This window comes from Eschrichtius robustus, chromosome 2, assembly GCF_028021215.1.
Source record: "Eschrichtius robustus isolate mEscRob2 chromosome 2, mEscRob2.pri, whole genome shotgun sequence".
In the NCBI taxonomy this organism is placed as follows: Eukaryota; Metazoa; Chordata; class Mammalia; order Artiodactyla; family Eschrichtiidae; genus Eschrichtius; species Eschrichtius robustus.
The window spans coordinates 78,409,431-78,433,293 of record NC_090825.1 but is presented as its reverse complement, the minus strand read 5'-3'; the positions used below and the strand labels follow the sequence as shown (position 1 = coordinate 78,433,293).

At 39.6% G+C, this 23,863-nt stretch overlaps 1 protein-coding gene across 1 annotated transcript in view; it reads left to right on the top strand.

The window, feature by feature from the left end:
- Positions 1–23,863, top strand: part of LIX1 (limb and CNS expressed 1) — a 47,252-nt gene that overhangs the window by 10,357 nt on the left and 13,032 nt on the right. Inside the window, exon 2 of the mRNA XM_068533929.1 lies at positions 8,641–8,804. Coding sequence (XP_068390030.1) covers positions 8,641–8,804 — 164 coding nt within the window. The remainder of the gene's footprint in view (positions 1–8,640; positions 8,805–23,863) is intronic.

The window sequence follows — 23,863 nt, the reverse complement described above, 5'->3', positions numbered from 1 at the left end:
TTCTGTTACACAATTCCTGATCCCAGAGACTACTTTCAAATCCTTTTCAACACAGTGCTCCAGGCAGTCAACATAAATGGATTAGAACTGACACTCTGAGACAAAAGTACTTACCATTCCTGTTCAGGATTTCCCTAAGTCCTAGTTATCATGAAGGTAAAGCCCTAGCTGGCAAGCAACTAGCAATCACATGTCTACTCTGCCCAGGCTTCATCTTTCTGCACCTCCTCAGCCATCTCCATCTGAGCCATGGCTGCCACCACCACATCCATGCTGTGTGGGCACCATGGTGGTTCATATAAGAAACCTCTTATCTAGAAGGAAGTCTTGATGTCTCCATGAATCATAGTACATTCATCTATCTTCTGTATGTTCATTCAGTTGCACAGTACAGATATGTAGTTTTCTTAGATTCCAAATGAATTCAACAACTGCTTTTAGATGAATAGCCCGGTGCTAGATACCAAGGAGGCTACAGAGGAGAATGAACCAGAGTCCCTGCCCTCTAGAATCAGTCAGCTGTGAGGCAAATAACATAATACTGTACTCTATAAGATGAATTGTTATCACAAGGCATTTCATTCCTCTGGCCAGAAGTAAGTCCAGCCAAGTCTGACTTGATAAATTTAGCCTGGAGCACCACATCTATTTTATTACATGGCTTATAGGAGATTAAGTGCTAAGACATAGGGCCACTAATGGAATAAGAGCACAGAAAAGTACATTCATATGGGCTAGAACCAGTGAGCAAGGCGTGATGGAGGAGGTGGCATTTCCTCTGAACTATGAGAGTAAATTGGATGGATAGAAGGGAGGGGCAGAAACAATACTCAGGGTAGGAAGGAGAACTTGAACCAAAACACAGGGAAAAAATATGCAGTATATGTTCAAGGACAAGTAAAGACACTGCATTTGCTGAAGTTGATTGAGGATTTCTGCTAGAAAGGGTCAAAGGCTGGATGGTCAAAGTGTTCCACATTGTCGGATGTCTTCGTTGGTCAACTGCCTTCTGTGAAGTTTGATGCTGAACTTTATAATCAAAGAGAAAGCTTGAGGAAGTAGAAAATGAAAACCTCATTTATGAAAAACTTGCTTGGGGATCTAGTTACCACTCTGAAAACTCTGTCCTGTTCAGATATTATAACACAGTGAAGAAAAAAGTATCCACACTAATGTCTATAAACTACATAGCAAATTGTCGTCTTGTTGATGTGAAAATTATCAAAATTGCTGAACAGGTTTGTCTTAGTCAGCTTGGGCTGCTGTAACAAAATACCATAGACTGGATAGCCTAAACAACAGAAATTTATTTCTCACATGTCTGGTGGCTGGAAACTCCAAGATCAAATTGCTGGCACACTCGGTACTTTGGAGAGAGCGCTCTTCCTGGTTTGCAAATGGCTGCCTTCTTGCTGCATCCTCACAAGGCAGAGAGAGGAAGCTGTGGTATCTCTGTTCTTATAAGGACACCAATCCCATCATGGGGCTCTACCACATAATCTCATCTAAACCTGACTATCTCCCTAAGTCCCCACTTTCTAATACCATCATATTAGGGGTTAGGGCTTCAACATATGAATTTGTGGGAGACACAAATGTTTAGTCCATAACAGGGTCTATTACATGTGTCTGAGAAAACAATTTGGAGCAATGGAATTCATTAAGAAGTTTGATGTGCAAAGGCAATTCAGAGGTTAAATTGCTTTCTTTACTCTCAGATGTTATAAACTGATAGAAGTCACAAAAAGGAACTGGATTTCATGCTGTTGTTCCTAGGATCTCCCCAACAATTCTCTCTCCTTCCACTTCCTCCCATACCCCCAGCCTCAGCCATTTGACATTCTATTTCTTTCATTTTTTTTTTTAAACATCTTTATTGGAGTGTAACTGCTTTACAATGGTGTGTTAGTTTCTGCTTTATAACAAAGTGAATCAGCTATACATATACATATATCCCCATATCTCCTCCCTCTTGCATCTCCCTCCCACCCTCCCTATCCTACCCCTCTAGGTGGTCACAAAGCACCGAGCTGATCTCCCTGTGCTATGCGGCTGCTTCCCACTAGCTATCTATTTTACATTTGGTAGTATATATAAGTCCATGCCACTCTCTCACTTCGTCCCAGCCTACCCTTCCCCCACCCATGTCCTCAAGTCCATTCTCTACGTCTGCATCTTTATTCCTGTCCTGCCCCTAGGTTCTTCAGAACCATTTTTTTTTAGATTCCATATATATGTGTTAGCATACGGTATTTGTTTTTCTCTTTCTGACTTACTTCACTCTGTATGACAGACTCTAAGTCCATCCACCTCACTACAAATAACTCAATTTCGTTTCTTTTTATGGCCGAGTAATATTCCATTGTATATATGCACCACATCTTCTTTATCCATTCATCTGTCGATGGACACTTAGGTTGCTTCCATGTCCTGGCGATTGTAAATAGAGCTGCAATGAACATTGGGGTGCATGTGTCTTTTTGAATTATGGTGTTCTCAAGGTATATGCCCAGTAGTGGGATTGCTGGGTAGTACAGTAGTTCTATTTTTAGTTGATTAAGGAACCTCCAAACTGTTCTCCATAGTGGCTGTATCAATTTACATTCCCACCAACAGTGCAAGAGGGTTCTCTTTTCTCCACATCCTCTCCAGCATTTATTGTTTGTAGATTTTTTGATGATGGCCATTCTGACTGATGTGAGGTGATACCTCATTGTAGTTTTAAGTTGCATTTCTCTAATGATTAGTGATGTTGAGCATTCTTTCATGTGTTTGTTGGACATTCTATTTCTTTATAGTAATTTTACCAGTTAAACATCAGTTACCTTGACAAAGGCAAGACCAATAGATGACCTGTAGTGTTAAACCCTGAAGTCAGAGAGTTGCTCAGCTTGGCTCCAGCATCAGCCAAGTTGTTATTCATCTGCATTCTCTGGGTCTCCAGCTGAGGATTCACTACCTCTCTCCTGTCTGGTGTCCAGATTCACTATGGATGACCAATTTATCTTGTCATGGCTGTGGATAAAGCCCTTTTCCTTTAGTGTCCATTCAGACAAAGTAGAAACCCTTTAGAAAGAATTTCACTAAACTTTGGGAGGAATAATGCATAGCCAAAAACGATGTATTCCAGACGATAGCTTCCTGACCCTGAGGTGGAAGGCACAATCAGACAGAGAAACTTGACCTTGACTTTTGTTCATGCCCCTCTTCAAAGGAAGCCTGTTCCAAAGCCCTCCTCGGTCTTTTGTCATTTCCTCTTGTTCCTCTTGTGGTCTCTCCTTTAGCCATTATTCCTTGAAAGAAGGGACTGGAATGGGAGGCCTAATCACAGCCCCCTCTGAATCCCACGGTTGGTGGGTATTTACAACATTGTTTTAAACCAGAGCAAAGTGTTAGCTGAAGATTAATCAGGATACCTGTTCACATGACACAGACTGCTCATTCATTGTGACAGTTCCAAGCTAGAAAGTGTCATATCACTTGTATGAAAAAAATACAGATATTAACCCTTTGCTTTGTTTGACTGCCAAGAACAAGTATCAGAAAAATGGCCCATAGAAAATGGTAGGTGAAGTAATTCTTGTGCAGAGCCTCCTACACCTTTCCTACCAACAGCCTCACAAAGGCAACACGTCTTCCATACCTTTGATGACATTCAAATATTCAATTGACCTTTATTCTTCTTCTAAAATGCTTCTAATAGATGTAGACATGCATGAAAACAACTTAAATTCCATTATAATTAGGAGTGGCTCAGGATGAGCAAAGAGCTAGACTATACACCCAGACCAAACTAGGTTAAAAATCCCAAGGCTAAGACTTAGTAGCTGTGTGATTGTATCCTGAGCATCTTTTATTTCTTATCTCTATGTTGTGGATGATAATACCTATTTCTAGAGGGTATTGTAAGAATGAAATGAGAAAATGCCTAGTGCCTGGCATATAATAGGCACACGATAAGAGAGATGAGAATAGCAACTTCGTCCTACCCTACTCAGGACCTTTCAAGCTTTAGTGTGCATCAGATTGCCTGAGAATCTTGTTTAAATTGTAGATTCTGGTTCAGTAGGCCTGGGAGCATGAGAGCATGAGGGGCCTGGAAGGTGACTTGAGGAAGTTTGGAATGAGAAAGAGTATCAAGACATAGGGTCTTCTATGACTTGCCAAGAAGTTATTTGTTCTATAGGTAATGAAGGACCCACAGAAAGATTTTAAGATGTGAGTGATTTAATTAACCATAAGATTCAGAAAGATTACCTGGAAACAGTTAAGGATGGGTTGGATGGGAGGGTGATTGGAGTCAAGTGGGTACTGTGGTGTATCTGGTTAGATATGAACCAATGCAGCAATGGCAATATTAACTGAGAGGAAGTGATGACTATCAGAGACATCAGGATATGGAACTGACAAAATCTGGGCATTTATTAGATCTGGAGAGAGGAAATTAAGTTTAAAGTTCCTGTCAGGTTTCTGATTTACGTGACTGGGTAGATGATTATATCACTTTCTAAATAATTTGGGAGAAGAGTTTATGGAAAAGAAAATGGGTTGAGTTTGGGAATATGTTGAATTTCTGTGACATTCAAATGGAAGTATCTGTTAACAAAGTTGGAGTTACAAGAGAATGTTTTGGGAACTATTGGCATATATTATGGTAGATGGATTCATGGAAATAGGTTCTGTCATTCAAGAACAGTAGAGAGAGAAGCAAGAAAAGACAAGGACAAGGCTCTTGTGCAAATCAACATGAGGGGTGAGCAGAGGAAGAGAAACCCACAAAAGAGACTGAGAAGAAATGATAGAAATACAGAAGAAGAATCAGGGAGAATACTGTCAGAAAAGCTTAGGGAGATGAGAGTTTTTAGAAGAAATTGATCAGCTGTGTCAAATGCAGTTAGAGGTCAAGTAAATAAGGACTGAAAGTTAGAATTAGTGATATTTGCCAAGTAGTTTCAGTAGCATAATGTAGAGGAAAGCCAGGTTGTTGGTGGGTTAAAAATGAATGGCAGGGGGACTTCCCTGGGCGTCCTGTGGTTAAAACTCTGCGCTTCCAACTCAGGGGGCATGGGTTCCATCCCTGGTTGCGGAACTAAGATCCTGCATGCCACATGGCATGGCCAAAAAAAAAAAAAAGAATAGTCCTGAGGTTGAGTGTTTCTTTTAATTGATTGATTGATTGATTCATTTATTCATTCATTTGTTGTCTTGAGCATACTTAATGGCCGCTGAGGAGTGAGTAAAGAGAAAACATTTAAAAATAGGAAGCCAAGAGAATTACTAATAGAACAATGCCCAGAAGAAGCAACACAACTTCATTTGAGACTGAAGGAAATAAGGTAGAGCTGGGCACTTGTGCAGATGGGTCACTAGACGTAGGGAGAGATATCACGCGCTTGGTGGCCTAAGTTTGTAACGTGAAAGGCAGGATCATTGGCTGGGCACTGAAAGTGCAACTGCAGCTGGCGACTAAACTGTGTTGTGAGGCCTTTCCTCAAATTTGGGTGGTTTTCTTCAGCAGTACTTGACCTTTTGCTTGCCTTTTCTTTGACATTGTCCATAAACCTTGTTGTTGCTACTTCAAAAAAATAAAGGAGCATGTGTTTCATAAATAGAGCATCTTCAGATATACTGATCCTTGAAATTCCAAACAGCATGCTGGCCTTCTTCCCTCTGCACTCCATTCATCTGGTTTTCCAGTCGACACGAGGAGATAGAGATAGAAAGATGGATTGTGTGTGTGCATGTACATATGTTGCACTCTTTAGAGGTGATGACATATGTAAGACCATCAAAGAAGTCTTCCAAGGTTGCAGAATAAAAAATTTGAAAACTGCTACATTTATTCATGCAGAAATTTTACTTAGTACCCACCTTTGAACTCTTTAATCCACAGTTTTACATGCCAAAATTCTTGTGTTCATTTTACCTAGATAAGCATGAGTCTTCAGCTTCTTACTCCGGTTTTCAGCTGAACATCATTCAACAATTAACCAACTTAAAATAGCCGGTTAATGGCCCTTGTTGACTATCAGAGCAACAGACCACGGACTTCGGTTTTAGGCTTCAGTCTTCAAGACATCTCTGCTGAATTCTGTAGGTCACAGGCAAACTGAAACACAAATCAGCCCACTCACAAAATACTTGTTTTCCTGGACATGAGAGGGAGAGGAAGTTGGGGAGCAGAAATGCAGTTTAGGAAATAAAAGTTCTAATTCTATTTTGGGTTACATCAACTGGTAGAAAATATTACTTCAAATATTTTGGAATGAATGAAAAATGTCTCTAATTACCAAGCTCACCTTGACCACTTAGTATGTATTTTATTGGTTAATTCAATTATCCCCTCTGATACCCTTATATTTCCCAGTTTCTTTCCCAAAACACATCTTAAATACTAAAAACTACAGTTTTTAAATATACACAGGCATCCAATTCCCTGGGCGTCTTGCGAATTTTCCTGAACTACACCTTGTAAAGCTGGAAGCTGATGGGTGACCTAGGAATGAAGTGAAAGAGCCAGGTGCTCTGGTCAACAGCTTAGAAAGTGGTTGTGCAATGTTTTTGCCTCCAGGTCAAACTCTGAGACTCTCCTGATTCCCTGCAAAATAACAAAACCCAGCATTTTGAAGCACATGTATTCAGAAATATATCAGGAGCATGTCAAAGGGCATAGACACCATATTACACAAAGAATGTTGGAAAGAAGAAAAGCTATTCAATCTAGAACCTGAGGAAACCTGAGAGTTGTTTATTTTAGTACACTTTTATACGCAAGTGTGAGATGCCAGTTCAAAACGGTTTAAGGAAAAAGCAGATGTGTTGGTTCAGGAGCTTAAGCTATGACATCAGAAGTTAGTCTTTCTTTCTCTATCTCTTGGTTCTACCCTTCTCTATGTTGGCTTTCTTTTCAGTCATGAGTCTCCCTTGCCTGGGCAGCACCATACTTCTCTCCTATAACCCCAGCAACTCTAGTGAAAAAGGAGAATCCAGTCTTCTGACATTTCCAACAAAAGTCCTGGACTCATTGACTCTAAATGACTTGACTTTGGTCTAATCCCCACTTCTCAACCCTGGAGAAGACTTGGTTGAAGGAAAGGTGGTTCTTTAGGGAAAACTTTCGTGCTATTCCTACAAAGAGGGAAAACAAATGCCAGGGAGGCAAAAACAACAGATGTCCTATACCACCTTCAAGTATGTCATGGGTTCTCTTATGAATATGGGGATTAACCTCTATGAGGTCCCAGAAATGAGAAATAGCCCACTTGCGTGAAGCTTATAGGAAAGCAGATTTCCGCTCATTCCCCAAAATGACCTTCTTATAGTTAAAACCATTAGCATTTGAAACGGGCTACATCAAGATGTGCCAATTACCAGGTCCTTCCACGTGTCCAGAATCAGGCCAAATGGGCAGCTGTCAGTGGTATTGTGCAAGGAATTCCTGCATCAAGCAGAGCTTTGCCTGCATGACCTGAAAGGTCTCTTTTGCCTCTACAATTCTATTATCCTTGTTAATTTCCACAATTCAATTTGCAGTACAGGATAAACAAACCAACCTAATTTGATCTGGAACTTCTACAGGCTATCATAGGTCATTTAATCTAAAACATATGGCTGTAGCCATTACTACGTTTTCTGAAGTCATCTAACAGACGTGGTCCTTAACAAGGTTTCCATGTTATTAGTTTCACTTATGGTTTTTTTTCCCAGCCTCCTGCTTATTACACAATTGCTTTCATTCTCCTTTGGATTAGGGTGGAAAGGAGCATGAAAGAGTTTTCTTCTTTCTGCCTTTCTCCTCTTAAATCTTATAATAGGTGAGTTCCAATTAAAATTACATTGCTTGGGGCTTCCCTGGTGGCGTAGTAGTTAAGAATCCGTCTGCTAATGCAGGGGACACAGGTTCCAGCCCTAGTCCGGGAAGATCCCACATGCCGCGGAGCAACTAAGCCCAGTGTGCCACAACTACTGAGCCTGTGCTCTAGAGCCCGCGAGCCACAACTACTGAGCCCACATGCCACAACTACTGAAGCCCGCGCACGTAGAGCCCGTGCTCTGCAACAAGAGTAGTCACCACAATGAGAAGCCCCTGCACCACAACAAAGGGTAACCCCTGCTCGCTGCAACTAGAGAAAGCCCGTGAGCAGCAACGAAGACCCAGTGCAGCCAAAACTAAAACAAATAAATAAATTTTAAAAAAATTACATTGCTCATATTTTTACCTTTGAATTTAGCTTTTACTTTGCAGGTCCAAGAATCTATGAGAAATGGGAGTGGGAGTCATGGATAATCATAGATCTGGACAAAGTTTATTAAGGAAAATTTTCAAAGACGGAAGAGTGAGATTTTTAAATTTGTTATCAAAAACTAATTTGTAAATTTAATATACTGCAATGCTGTTAGAATTAGGGTGCCAAACCACTTCAGCCATACTCATGAAAAATAAACACATTTGTGTTAAATAGTATTTGTTTCTTTCACAACTGAAAGCACCCCACACCCCCACCCCACCCAAACATACACATACTCCGTTCTGCTTAAACTGGAAGTGACTTGTTACACAATCCAACCCGCAAATAAAATGTTGTTTTTGCTAGGGTATGTCCATCCTTAATAACTGATTATATTTCTTGTCTTTTTCAGTGAATGTTGTGTCAATGTTACAGGAATTTTGGGAAAGCAAACAGCAACAGAGGGCTGCGTTCCCAAGTGAAGGTGTGGTGGTCTACGAGTCGCTGCCATCTCCTGGACCACCCTTTGTGAGTTATGTGACTCTCCCAGGGGGAAGCTGTTTTGGCAACTTCCAGGTAAGAAGCAACCATAAATTGATCAGTGAAAGCTGATTGAGTTAAAACAGAGTAAGCCCTTTTATAAAATGGTACATTGTAAGTTTTCTTGGGTGTAATGAAAAAAGTTGTGCCACATTCCATTATGTAGGAGAAAAATTGGTCAGATGTTCCCATTTTTTTAAATGGGAAGTATTTTTTATTAGGGTGTTGTCCCCTGATATTTCTTTATGGAAAATAAATTTTATAGTATTTTATTTGCCTGATTGCTGCTGCCTTTTCCCTCAAATATTTTGGAATAAATCTTAAAGAGCAGAGGAACTTGGGCAGAGTCCTTCCATCAGGGCCCTTCCATCAGTAGAAAGTCTTCACGTTTATGAAATTTGTAATCAAATACTAATCAATCTACTATACACAAAAGCATGAACCTATAGCAAAGGTTGAGGGTCACAGGGCTGGGTTCAGGCACCTCTGCTAATCCCAAGTTCTGCCTCTGAATAATTGTAGACCCTTGGGAAATTTATTTAACTTACTGATTTCCCTGATTTTGAGGTGGGGAATAATACCCACAGGGTAGGCTGAGAGTCATATGAAATATACATGCAATGTGTTTATCTGATATATAGCAGATATTCCAAGTATTGTTTTGATAATTAGTATAAAGACTCTTCCAGTTGGTTAATTCTTTGTTATGTTTATGATGGGTGTAAATGATGATACATTTCTAGTTGTACACCTGTTCACACAAAAACATTTGTCTGCAAATGCGTAACAAATACTTATTGAGTGACTAGGAAATATCAAGCACTGGATCAAGTAATGAGGATATGGTCCATACCTTGAGGAAAGAAATGTACAAAAATTATAGTAATTACATAGTAATATTAGAGCGTCAATGAAAGCACAAAAGTAGGAGCTTCTCAATTTACCAGTCACCTTTATAAGTACCCCTTTAGTGCAGTAAACTCTCTCTTAATTTTCAGTAACTGGCAAAAATCTCTCATTTATAGTTTATGGACAATGTGAAACTCAGAAGCGCTCAACTTTCCCTCTTAGCTTTGACAACTAGGAAGCCCGGAGGCAAATTTTCAGCGTATCTCTTTGTAGTATGTCTATAAAACTTAGTGTCGTGTAATTTTTAGGACTAACCTCATACTTGATATTATTTATATTTCTAACTTTACTCTCCCTTTGAACTTAGTGTGCCTCACTCATTTATTTCATCCTTTTACCATGTATCTGTTTTATATTATTTCAAATCCTATGTGGAGTAAGGGGAAGATATAGTTTAATAAATAGACCCACAAACCTATGCCTGCCTAGGGAAGTCAGAAGAGAATTCATGGGAAGCAATCACACACTGAGATGTGCAATTGAGGGTGTCTTTGCCAATCGGTAAAGAGGAGATAACATTCTCAGCATAGGGAACAGTGTGTACAGAGGCATGGAACAAGAGAAAACCACAAGAACTTTCAGAATTTGGGGAGCCTAAGTGTGTCTGTGACAGGAAAACAGTAGGAGATGATTGTAGGCACTCACATCAAACTATAAGGGGTGTTCATGCTTTGCAAAGAAGAACAGGTTTTATTCTATATAAAATCAAAATCGCTGAAAGATTCTGAGCAGGAGCATGATATATTCAATGTGTTTCAGAAAGCTTACTCTGACAGTAGCATGGAGTAATTTTAAAGAACTGCTTTCAAAACTTCTGACACTGCCAGCCAGTGAGGTCTTGCCTTCTACCCTGAGCAGTGGTCAACAGTGGATTTTTACCTCTGACTAATAAAAGTGAATTGCCTGATGAGGATGATTTGAAAATGGCTCTAGAAGCCTTAGAACAGAACTTGATGGAACCCTAGACACTTAGACATGGATGGGGAGCAAGGGAAGGGGTAGAAAGGCAGCAAATGAGGAAATGATTCCCTAATCCACATGAGTCTGCAGGTCCATCATCGAGCATTCAAGGTGAAGCCTGCCTACTCCTAGAGAGCTCCCATCAGACTTCCCATTCAGGGGCGGCCTCCTAGGAAAACAGAGCTGCTCAGCCACAGAGCAAGGTTTTGCCAGCCACCTAAATTAATCTGTTTTTTTTGTTTTTTGTCCATGAATGTCAATGGACTAAAGATCACCAAACATTTGAAGAAAACCAAAAGAAAAAAAAAGGCCAAGGCAAGCAAACAAAAGAACAGAAATAATGCAAGCAGCAGAGTATGTAAAAGAGTATTACAATAATTATCTTCAGAAAATTGTGGAAAGATAAGTATCCCTAAAACAGCTACGAAAAAAGAAGCAAGCAGGGAACAGGAAATTTAAAGTGTGATTGCCAAATTAGAACAATAAAAATAAATAAAAAGTGAGTAAACAGATGAATACACATAGATCACAGCCAAATGAGTAAAGGATAACAAAGTAAAAAATAAATAGTAAATTTTCTAGAACTTAGAGCAAAAAGACAAAGAGATGGAAAAAGAGGACAGGAGACATGGGGATAAATCCTGGAGGTAAACATTAATCTAATAAGAGTTCTAGAAAGAGACAAAGGAAATAAGGGGAAGAAATAAGTAACCGAAGCAATTTTCTTTGAGTTAAAGAAAAGCACAAATTTTCATATTGAAATGGCCCACCGTATTCCAAGCAGGATCATGACAAAAAGTCACACAGCTCTGTGGCTGTATGAGACTTAGGGACAGCATTCTGTTTAAAAGATGGATCAAGGGACTTCTGTGCGTTGATCTCACTGTTTTTTTGGTTTTTGTTTTGTTTTGTTTTAAGGTAGATTTGATTTATATGTAGGATAGCTATGGGGGAGCTGATATGAAATTGGGCAAAAACTGGCAAACCTGGTCAACAAAATTAAAAACTATATCTTTGAAACGATAAACAAGAAAGACATTTGTGAGTAAGAAAAAAAAGTAAAAGATGTACACTACACTCAGCATGAGAAAGGGGATGTAATCATAGGAGTGTGATATAAAAATACTACATGAACTATTAAAAAAGGATAAAAACTTAGATAATATTGACTTTTTTCTGGGAACTCTGTTATCTTTGCAATTCTTCTATAAGTCGAAAATTATTTCAAAATAAAAAGTAAAAACGAAAAAAAAAATGGCTCCAATGGCTCCCTACTATTTTACCTTCTTATTAAAGTCTGAATTCCTTATTCTGTCAATAAAGACTTTACAACTAGCCCCAACTTTCCCAGCTTTATCTCCCGGAATTCCTTTCTGACACTCAGTGCTTCAGCCTGACTGTCCCTCATCCGGGCCTGACCTCTTCCAGCCACTCCACACTCATACTATGACTTACTCATGAAGTGCTGTTGCACCTTCTCTTCATGTCTAAACCCTGACTATCTTCCAGGACTTCACTTAGATATCACATTTTCCATGAATTTTCCCTGAATCTCCCCACTAAAAATCTTTACCTCTTCTGATTTTCCAGTGCAGTTATCTCTGCTTCTCTTCTAGTATTTAATGTTTTTTACCTTATGCTACAGCTACTTATATGCATGTTCTGTCCCTATAATAAAATGTAAGTGCCTCAGGGACAGAGTCTGTATCCTTATATCCCTAAGACGCCAAGTACTGGGCTTTGCATATAGTAAGTGCCTAATAAATGTTGTTGAATGAATAGCTAAATGATGAATAACAAATCCAGAGAATCAATGAAGTTTATATATGTCCTGTTTAAAAAAAATATAATCACTATTGACAGATATACAAAACAATATATACTATTACATACAACATAATATATCAACTAAGGTATTTCACCTCACTCTGCAAGATGGTGGGCTAGGAAGGAAAAATCAGTAACATTAAAATCAGCTGATATTATTATGTTCATATCTGTGATTAAAGTTTTGAAAGTGGATTAATTTGAAACTATTGATTTAAAAATACCTTCTAATTCTCTCTGAATTTCATTTATGCAAAGTAACTTTCCCTCCACCCTATACCCATGATCTCGAATAACCAACATTTGGCCATACACACCCATGCATTATGTTTGTTCATATGTAATAACTACATTCATTACAATGTACTTAGAATATAATGCTTTTGACAGATCAGTGAATAGATCTAGAGGATATGAGTTTAAGAAATTCTAATGTTCTTGTTTTTGTTTTTGTTTTTGCTTCCTTGAGAATTATGAATTTCCCCATTGTCTCATAAATTTCTACCCCAAATGATAAGACTTCCCGTATGTAGTAAATTTACCATCCTCCTTATGGTCTCTAAAAAATAGAAAACAAAATTTAAAAAGCTGAACTCTTCAGCAGGGAAGCCTCTTGGTGATTTCTCTGATCATTTCAGGGTTTCCTTTTCCTTATGTTTAAATCATCATATTTTAAGGTTCTCAGGAGGATTGTTAACATCCTTGCTTTAAAAGATCCAGAATTTCCTGAATCAAATATGTTTTGAAAATGTGTTTGGGTGATTGGCTGCCAAATCTTAACCTATTTGGCTCCCCAAAATGTGATTTGAGAAAGGAAAACCAGGAAGGAAAAAAAAAAGAAAGAAATTTCTCCTAAAGCAATGTACTTACACTTTTCTCAGTCAGTTCAGAAACTGTCTTCAATGGTTTCAACTAAACCGTCTAAATGTTATTTTTACCATATAACATTTCATCATATTTTTGCCAGCAGTTGGCCTTAAGAGCCTACATGCTCATTCCTGCAATGCCTTTCACGTAATCAAATGTCACCCTTGTGCATTGCAAATCATTTCATGATGGATTATTAACGCCAAGACCGTGTGCTGGGACATGGAGAAACCATTATGCCAGCAGTAGCCTTCTTCCTGAGCCGTGGACGTCACCTCCAACGGTGCCAAGTAATTGAAAATACTTGAAGTGGAGTATGGGACTGGACTGCCAGATTAATCCTTCTGGTTCATGAAAGCTGTAAGAGATTATGCTCATTCATTCTTTAGAACAGTGGTACTCAGACTGAGCTTTAGTTTTCTGATTAATCAAAGGAAAGCAGTCAAAAAGCTCTGGTGGACACAAACCACTGGTTTTATGCAAAGAAACCTCCCACTGAAGTAAATGGGAGGCTTGTGTCCAAGAAGACTAATTAAAGAATTTTCAGTTAGTTTTGACGCCACAACCCGAAAAAAACAGAGAGCCAGAGGGAAAGAAAGCAGCCATAACCCTGCCTTTTAACCGTGCCTTCACAAACTACTTCAGTATAGAAAAAGAGAAGTGAAAATATGATTCATTTTTGAATTTCTAAACAATACATAAAATGATCTATTGTTATTAAATTATTTGTCTTTTAGAAAGTTATACTGAAACACGTTAGTACTTATTGTGTCTTTTATAAAAGAAACTATCTTCTAAGGCATTAAGTAGAAATTCATGCATCTTGGGTGTATTTTCTCTATGCCATTTTTGTCTAGGCAGTTAATCCTTCCCTAGCCACATATCATGACCATGAAAACTTGCAGTAATTTCCATTTTTTACAATAAGGGCAACACAAGGGCCATCAGATCAACGTCTGGCTCCCCTCTTGATGAACTCAGAAGGAAAGCCACTCATTGTTTCAGCAGCTGTTTTTGTTTCCAAATCCAAAAGGGGGAACTTAATTGAGTATTTTCCCTTATTTTATATTTTGATTAAAAGATTTGTGATTCAAGTTTTGTTTTCAAGCCTGTGATGTGGTCTTCCATATAGTCTGCTAGAATGATTTGGATTAATGTATTTTACTCTTATTTGGAATAAAAAGTAAAAATTCTTTGAGTGTAGTACTACACCATGTGATTATTTATGTGCAAAAGTTATGATTGAACAAAAAATGTATCCCCTGGCTAAAACATTGATGTGATAGCTCGATTTATTTGAAGTGTAGAACACTCATTCAATGAGATGTCATACTTTTTTTCATGTATTTTGTTATTGTTAAAATTGCTTTACAGAAAAACAGGTGGTAAACACTGGGGTCAGGTACTTAGGCTGTTTGTATCATGCCAGGTGCTACGTGAAACTGAGGCATTTAATATTTCCAGAGGCAAGCTGTTGATTGATTTTTTTTTTTCATTTCCAACCAGTATTTGGCATTGTGTAACAGTGTTGCACAGTTGGGATGTGTGAGAGGGAACACTCAGAGCAGATGAGTTTCTTCCAAAGCTCTGTCTCTGAAAGGCCTTCCATTTTTATGCCACTTGGTTTTCAAACCAAAGCCTTTGCCTGTGAAGACACCTGGAAAAACTACTTTTCCAAGGTACATACTACCTAAAAGGATAGGGGTTTTGTTTTAGTCACTTTTAAGGCAGTAAGCACACTTCACCTGTATTATCAGATATAAAACACATGTTTTATACTTTCATGCATTGCATGATTCTTCTTCTCAAAGTCCAGGGAATTAAAAGTATATTTAAATCACAATAGAGTAAGTTTATAAAATTAAGTTTTTCCCGAGAGAGAAGGACTAAGAAAATTTGATTAATTCATAGACTTGGCTAAATGGAATTGTAATGCTCTCTTTTTTACTGATTATTAAATAAGGCCTAGCCTTAACATTCCATGCTCCAAAGAGAGATTTACTTCCTGCCATAAAACTGAGACTACTGCCTTGCACTAATGCTGTTTTAATGCCAACTATTACTGTTTGAAATCAGCCATGACCTCTTCTCTGTCTCTAGAGTTGTATACCTTGACGCAGATGCACAACATGCTATGCAATGTAACTTAACTTCTAAAGGAGGTATTTCCTGGTAGAGATCTCCACAGGAAAGCATCCTGTTTTGCAACTAATGAGACTCAAAGATAGGAAGGTTAGTTATAACCCCTTCCCATTTGAAAGTCATATGTCAGCTAATGATCAGGCTTTCATGGCTTGCCCGTGAAACTGGAAGTGCATATTGTTTTAATGAGACCTAGTTATTCTCCAGAACCCTTTGCTAACTTTACTTTTTTTAATCAAGCAAAGTGAATAGAGATATTCACATATTGTTGTTTCAAATAGAACAATCTCCAGGGGAGTCCCCCAGCCTTAGTTGATGAACTTTAGGAGGATGCTCACTGTCTCACAAGCTGCTGAATGAGGAAGAAAGGCTGACTCCGTCTTTCCCCACCCTACCCCCCATCCCTCTCCTTTTACATCAGAGCCAAGTCCTTTCACATCAAAGCAACTATAAAAATAAACCAAAACTTTGAGCCCTGATCAATTCATCTTGTCTTCACCTGAAGTTGAAAAAAGAATAAGAAGAAAAGAAAAAAGGGAAAAGAAAAAAACCTCAAGGAGCAAAACAACATGGTTTTGTAATAGTTACCAGGGACCTTGGTCTAGGTATGTGTGTAGAATAGCATTTGTGGCAGAGGTAAACGAGGAGGAGGCCAGGTGGTTTATATTATAAAAATAACATTCTGACCCACCATGTGCATGAAACGTTTCTTTCAGTTGACAGGAACTGGTGAGTTTTCTCTGAAAATTGGACTCCCAGACCAGTCCCCTCCCCCATACCTAGCAAAGACCCCCATTCCCAGCACACACAGAGCTCCAAATTGTTCCCAGTGTATTTGCAGCCAGCCTGACCTACAGAGAAAGAGACACGATATTAACTTGGGTGACTGAGTCTCAACGGTTTCCCTTTTTCACATCACCGTCTGGAAGGGAAAAAAATGCTCATGTATCTACGAATAGATAAATTGGAACACATGCAAATGTTCATGCTTAGACCAGGGCAGTCAAGGTCTTAAAGAATTGAAAGGGGGACAATTAGTATCAGGGCCTGGTTTGTGGCATTCTTTGTGCTGATGGCTTGCTGTCAGGATGAAACTGAGGTGTTGGTGACACTGACCAGAGCTGGCAGGCCGTACACACAAACTCTGCAAGTCAATTGTTGAGACTTGGACTCTGAGTCACAAAAGCAAAACACTCCCAACCACCTGAATGACAGACTTGACAGCCTAAAGGATCTGGGCAAGAATTCTCACCTCGCACAGAGTCAGTTTATTTGGTTTTGCCACCTGCAAAGTCCCAGCTTGGGAGAGCCCCTTGGGTCTGATGGGCTATTGAGCAAATGCCACCTAAATAACACTGACCTGACCTTGACCCCAGGGAGGATGGCATCTTCAGCTTTGAGTTTGCACGTGGATAAAATCTGTCAAATGTATAATACATGACGGGTCTTATTCCAAAAACCTTGCTCCTTACTGACCACTTTTCAACTCCTCGGCTACCATTGGTAGACACAGAATAAAGTGTACCTAACTCAGTTTTATACATTTAGGATCTGCAGACCTTTATTTTTCTTGATGTCTTTGAAATGCAAATATAAAAAATTCTAAGAAGTCTGCTGTTTGTTTAAGATGGAGAAAGGTCACTTGTATTGATGTGTTTCCACATGCTTTCGTAAAGAAAACCCTGTACTTGGGATGTATGGACAGAAAAATCTTAGTGTCCAGAAACAGTCACTCAACACATGTTCTAATACAAAGCAAGGGAAAAACTATCAATAAAATGAGGACTACCAGGAAAGTTACTGTTCAGAGTATAAATTGTGTCATCCTGGCTAGAAAACGTTTCTGTGAACAGTAACACACTTATAATAATTTCAATTTTTATTGTTATCAATAATTAACAATAAAACTAGTATCTTATTAGGCATTTCTATGTTTACAACATTTACGTGGCTACCAAAATTTTATTTCAATTAATTTAAGAATTTCCGTACATCCTAAAAAGTGGATTAGCCACTATTTTATTTCAGGACAGCCTACTGACCCACAAATCATTCTTGGTTTAATCTTTCTGTTGCATAGTGTGACACATGGAAAATTATCATGGAAGAAATAAAAACTGCTGAGCAAAAAGGAAAATTGAGACCTCAGTTAAGTTAGGAGTACTTACATACTTCCTAAGGGCCTACTTTTAGAAGAACAGTCATAAAGGATTTTTTTTTTTCAACCTGAATGCTGCTGTCCTTGACTTTTGTGTAGAAGTAATTTCTCTAGTGAGAAATTAGCATGTTTGATGTTAGCAGAGGTAGATATACCATTGTGATATTGTGATTTATAATAACATATATGCAGTCTGATTCCCAGCCAACAGCCCCTGAAACCCCTGGGACTTCCTAAGTGATAGGAGTGATAAAGGTATCTTTTATTATTTATAACAAATAAAGGGCTATACCACACCTGAGTTTATGTTAATGAGGTGGCTTTTGGGGAAGCTCCTAGAGATGGGGCCTGGTTGCTAGGAGAACCAACCATATGATAAGAAGTTTAGAATTTTCAGCCCCAACCTCTGATCTCCTGGTAAGGAAGAGGAGCTAAAGATTAACTTAATCACCAATGGCCAAAGATTTAATCAATCATGCTTATGTTATGAAGCCTCCATAAAAGTCCTAAATGATAGGATTCAGAGAGCTTCTAGGTTGGTGGTGCTGGGAGGGTGGTTTGCTTGGAGAGGGCATGGAAGCTCTGAGTCCCTTCCCACACACCTTGCTTTATGTGTCTCTTTCTCTAGCTGTTCCTGAGTTATATCCTTTTATACTAAATCAATAATCTAGTAAGTAAATAGTAGTAAATAGTTTTCATGAGTTCTGTGAGCTGTTCTAGCAAATGATGGAAGCAGAGGAGGGAGTTGTGGGCATCTGTCATTTCCAGTTGGTTGGTCAGAAACACAGCTAACAACCTGGAGTTGTGATTAGTGTCTGAAGTGGAGTCATCTTGTAGGACAGAGCCATTAATCTGTGGAATCTGATGCTATCTTCAGGTGGACAGTTTCAGAATTGAGTTAAATTGTAGGACACCCAGCTGGTATCAGAGAATTAGTTGGTGTAGGGGGGAAATCCCCCAGACATTTTGTGACCAGAGTATAGAAGGGTAGAGTATTTTAGTAGAGGAGAGAGTTCTCCCTTTCAACCATGAAGCAAATGAAACTTCTGCCATAGGCTCCTTCCAATTCACATGCCAGTCTTTTTAATGTGTGATTTCGTATTGTTTTTCTCAAAGTCCCTCAAATTGTGTAAGCTTCAGGCCCCACAGAACCTAGTTTTGCCTCTGCCAATTAAAAATGAGACACAGAAGGGACAGAAGCTAGAGCAACATTCCTCTAAGCATAGTCCTGGATCCACCTGCCTCAGAATCACCTGGAAAGCTTGTTAAAATGCAGACCCCCATGGCGATCCATCTGAAGAGATTCTGATTCAATAGGTCAGACTGAGGCCTGGGAATGTGCATATTTAGCAAGTTCCCCAGGTGATCTTACTATGAATACTAAAGTTTTTGAACTATTAGTTTGGACTCCTGGCCTAGGCTTAGCAATGATCTTCATAGTGTACCCTGTGGGCTCCTAGTAGCTTGTCCATGATCTAACATCCAAAAATAAAATACAGAACCAGAATGAGCTGGTCTAAAGAGAATTTCTTATCCAGTGGAGCTGGGGAAGTTTGATTTAAATGACTTTTGCTCTCGAAAAGTTACCAAACACATCTTAAAATTGTTGAGCAATTGTATGTGGTAAAACCCCCAATTCTTTTGGCTCCATACTTAATCAAGGGACAACTTCCAGCCAGCATGAGAAACTTCCAACAGGGAATGACATTTGATCTTCTGGTCTAGTCATAGTTGGTCTTTCTCTCTCTATTTTCCTTTTCCCTACAGTCCAGGCGGAGGAAAGCATCAAAAGGACAATAGGAGGGAAGAGGTATTAATATAATTGTAAGCACTTGCCCCTTATCATTGAGCACAGTTTCTTATGACAATGCACTGCTTCTTCCTTGCCCTTTTCTTCTAAAAGAAGTTGAGTTCATCATGTGGGAATGAGAGGAGATACTCTTGGTGTCTTATGTCAAAATGACCCATGGAATATCAAAGTTGGAGCTTGGGCTAAAGTACTATCTGTACTGATTTGGGGGATGCTGGGAGACTTTAGCCAAATTATATATCTTCTCTAGTCCACGGTGGGTGACCATTTCTGTGACAAGCAGATTAGTGTCGTGGTTAAAAATCTGGGCTTTCAAGTCAGACAGACATGGGGTTTAATCTTGTTTTGGTAACTTTTTAAGTTGTATGACCTTGGGATATGTAACCTCTGTTTTTCTCGTGGGCAAAATAAGGATAACAACAAAACCAACTTCATAGGATTGTGGTAATAACTAAATGTGACAATTGACATAAGGTGCTTAGCTCAGCACCCAGCATATAGAGTCAGCAATGAGGATTACTGTTAGTGAGCTCTCCCTCAAGGGTTGGCTGAGGGAGTTCCCAATTGCCTGATGTGAGCAAAGCCTTTGTATTAGGTATCTATGGCTGGGTAACAAATTACTGCAAAACTTATCATTGTCTCACACTGTTTCTGAGGATCAGGAATCTAGAAGCAGCTTAGTTGGGTAGTTCTGGCTCAGGGTGTCCCAGAGGTTTCAGTCAAGCCATCAGCTGGAGCTAGAGTCATCTGAAGGCTTGATCGGATCTGGAGGATCAGCTTCCAATCACACTCAGAAGGCTGTTGGCAGAAGGCGTTAGTTAGTTCCTTACCACGTGTGCCTTTCAGTAGGACTGCTCAAAACATGCCAGCTGACTCTTCCCAGAGAGAAAGCAACTGTGACCAAGATGGAAGCCACAAGGTCTTTTATAACCTAATTTAAAAAGTGACATACCTTAGCTTCTGCCATATTCTATTGGTTGCACAGACCAAACCTGTACAATATGGGAGGGGACTGCACAAGTGTGTGAATACCAGGAGGCAGAGATCACTGGGGGTTATCTCAGAGGCTGGCTACCACCGCCTTTAAATGGTTTTCCTGAGCAATGCCACAGATGTTTTTTTTTGTTGTTGGCTTTAATTTTAGAGTTGAGAGGCTTTGAAATGATTATAGTGTTTTATAATCTACCAGCAAATGAAAGGCATCCAAGCCTCAAGATAAATGTCTCAGTGGGGTCTGCTAGCCACTTGAAAAGCATGTGGCTCCACATACCAAAGAAATCCACAGCTGACTTTAGTAAAATCTTGACTGTTAAATATTCCAGCTCTGTACTTTCACAAAGTGCAAAGGACAGAAGTTGTCTCTCTATATTAACAAGTAAGAATGGTTAGCGGATAAGGCATGGTTTACAAATCTGTATTTATGATTGGGGTCTGGCTGAAAAACAGCAAGAATAAACCATACAACCTGGGAAGTCTAATGCCAGCAGGAAGTTGCTTTGAAATAACATCATACTTCATTCACTCCCCAACTGATGTCTTTGACCACCAGTTTGGACACATCAATAAAACGTCCTGTCACTTACCATATTTTATTTTCTTGCAGCATTTCCCACTGTTTGATGGTAACTCTAACAGTGCCTGTTCTTACAGCAGAATCCACACTCTGATTTAGATTTGCCAAGTAGATTGCTTTTAGCTAAATTTCTTGTCCAAGCACAGGTCCTTATGGTTCGAGAGTTCCCATTAAAAGATCCGTAAAGAAAAATATACAGCTTTACTGGCTTGGATTTGTAGCTCCAAAATTTAAAAGAAAGCGGCTGGTTAACATTATAGACATTTTGAAGTACTTGTCTTTCAGAAATGCAAAAAACAATAGCAAGAAAAGCCTTTGATGGCTCAGAATTTATTTTATTTTATGTACTTATTAATTGGTACACTTTCTCCCCCATTTTAACCAAAGATCCTGTACATTGAAACAATAAAATAAGTAAAGACATGTGTCTGCTTTAAAATCTCGAAATTGGTTAAGTCTCATAGTCCTCTTCCATGCTTTCTGGGTAGAGGCTCTTTCTGTCCTCTCAGCCCTGCAGCACTTTGATCTCAGAAGCAGTGCCATTTGGTTGTAAATGTATGTGGCGCCTTTGATCTAGTACTTAGCTGGTCTTATTTAAAATAGATAGCTTCTTTTATCTAAGTAGTGTTTACTAGGTCTTTCTCTATGAAAGATGGTTTAAATTGCTATTATTTAGATAGAAAGTTATATAAAGTTTCTTAAGAGTGCCCAGATCTGAATCTAATTCTCTAAATTCTAAACCCCAATGGCATTATTATAGATTACATACAGCAAATTCCTGTTAAAATGAGCTGCTTTTACAGATGTCAGGTAATATTTGCAAAAACGTTGTTTGCTTTTTAACAGGGAACTGATTTTCCAAAGAATAATAAACATATCCTACACTCAGGCAAAAATAGTACTCTCAGAGTGTCTGAACTTAATGGCCAATTTTCCCTCTGAAATTCACATATTAGTATATTTTTATGTTACTGGGTTATGAATACTATAAAGCGTATATTGAAATGGGACTTTTTAAAGTAATAAGTATATATCTTGAATCCTCTTCTTTAAGAGGATTTCTTGAATATTTTGTCAGGCGCATTAATGACCTGTGTTTGAATTTCCTAGGCTGCATTCAATAATTCATTCAACATACTATGTTGCAGGTGCAAAGATGCAGAGATGATTAAGTCACAGACTCTGCCCTTAAGTTGCTCACAGTCTGGGGTCGGTGGGCAGAGCACTAGTAGACAATTACACAGTAGTGTGGTGTGTGCCTCTTATGGATGCTGGTCCTCCCAGCCTGCAGTTGGGACTGGTCAGGGAAGGCTTCCTGGAAGAGGTGGCACTCAAGCTTCAGTTAGACTGCTGACTCAGAACTCAATGTCCTGTAAATTTCCAGCCAAGTCCATAATGCAAAGACAATCTATCTGCCTAACTCCTCCGATCCCCCCAACCCTGGTTTAATGCAGGTGGCCTAAACCCTGAGAAAGGTCTAAACCTTGAAGGGTGCTGCTGCGTGAAGCTATCCCAAAGCCTTCTAGCTTGTCATTCAACACTAAGGAGAAAAAGCCCAAACCACCTTTCACATACATTTTTAGAAATTTAGCTCCATTCTTCATTTAAAGGAAATATTGGAAATCTCTTTGTGTTGTTTAAGTTAAAATAGCTGCCTTTAATTGTTCTGTTAGGCTCCTGACACATGTTTTTTCCGTCCTCCTTGGTGTCATGTTCCTACCATTTCAGAAGTCTTGTCATTACTTTGCCCACTTACTAACCATACATGAGCATTCCAGGAACTGACCCTGGGAGTAAGCACTCTGGAGGATGCTCAAGAAGTATATAAGGGGCACTTCGCAGGCCTGGAGGTTGGAGGAAGGGCAAGAGGAGGTAATCCATAGTCAAGTACAGGATCATTGCACTAATAGTCACAACTGTTCTAGGGAGGTCACAGGGGGCATATCAGAGGGGGCCAGGGCCTGACCTCAGGGGACTCATACTGGGTCTGTGGAGATGGAGAGGAGAGGCGGCCTCTGGAGGACATGAGCGCGTGAGTTTGGAGTGTTCTTGGATCAGTGCAGGGATGGTCAGCATGGGGCAGATGAGGTGGAGGCAGGAATGTGCTAAAAGCAAACTGGAAGGGTTTGGCTTTTTCCCGGTGGTGCTATGAAGCCCTTGAGGCACAAAACTGCAAAATGAAGTGGGGTCTTTGGTACTTTCCCTCTTCTTTGACGTCAGTAACCAAGTACTACTGATTCTGGGAATCTTGCATTCTAGGTAGTGGGCACCTTGGAGACCAGAGAGCCTAGCCTTCCCATTTGCCCAGTGAGGAAATAAGCTCCAAAGAACAGGCAGCCCAGGTCTCACAGTCACTGAGTGGCAGAGGCAAGGGTGTCTGCCCACCCTGTTGACCAGGACCCAGGCCTGGGCTTCTCTTCCTGGGGCTTGTTTCCCACTAGGAGTCCTGGAGTAAGATCTAGGACCCTAGACAGTTCCCAGGAGCCTGTAGGAGAGAGCCATCACACCCTGGGGTCCTCCAACATGTGCGATCTCCAGGGGCAGTGCAGTTCTCATAGGGCTTCATCCTCTATCTGGACCCAGGGTCCACACCAAACCAGAACTTGAATAAGAGGAGTTGGTAAGAAAAGAGACAAAGAGGACAGAAAAGAATCAGGTTAAATTGAGCAGACCCATGTGAGCCACAGGAAGGCCAGGCTAAGAGGATGGAGAGCAGTGTTAAATTGGGGAAAAACGAATTTTTTTGTGTGAGTTACTAATCATAGGCTGCCTATGGCCCCTAACTTCAGGAAAGCCAAACTTCCTGTCCCACCCAAACTGCGTGGATTGAGAGCAAGGTAGAAAAGGTG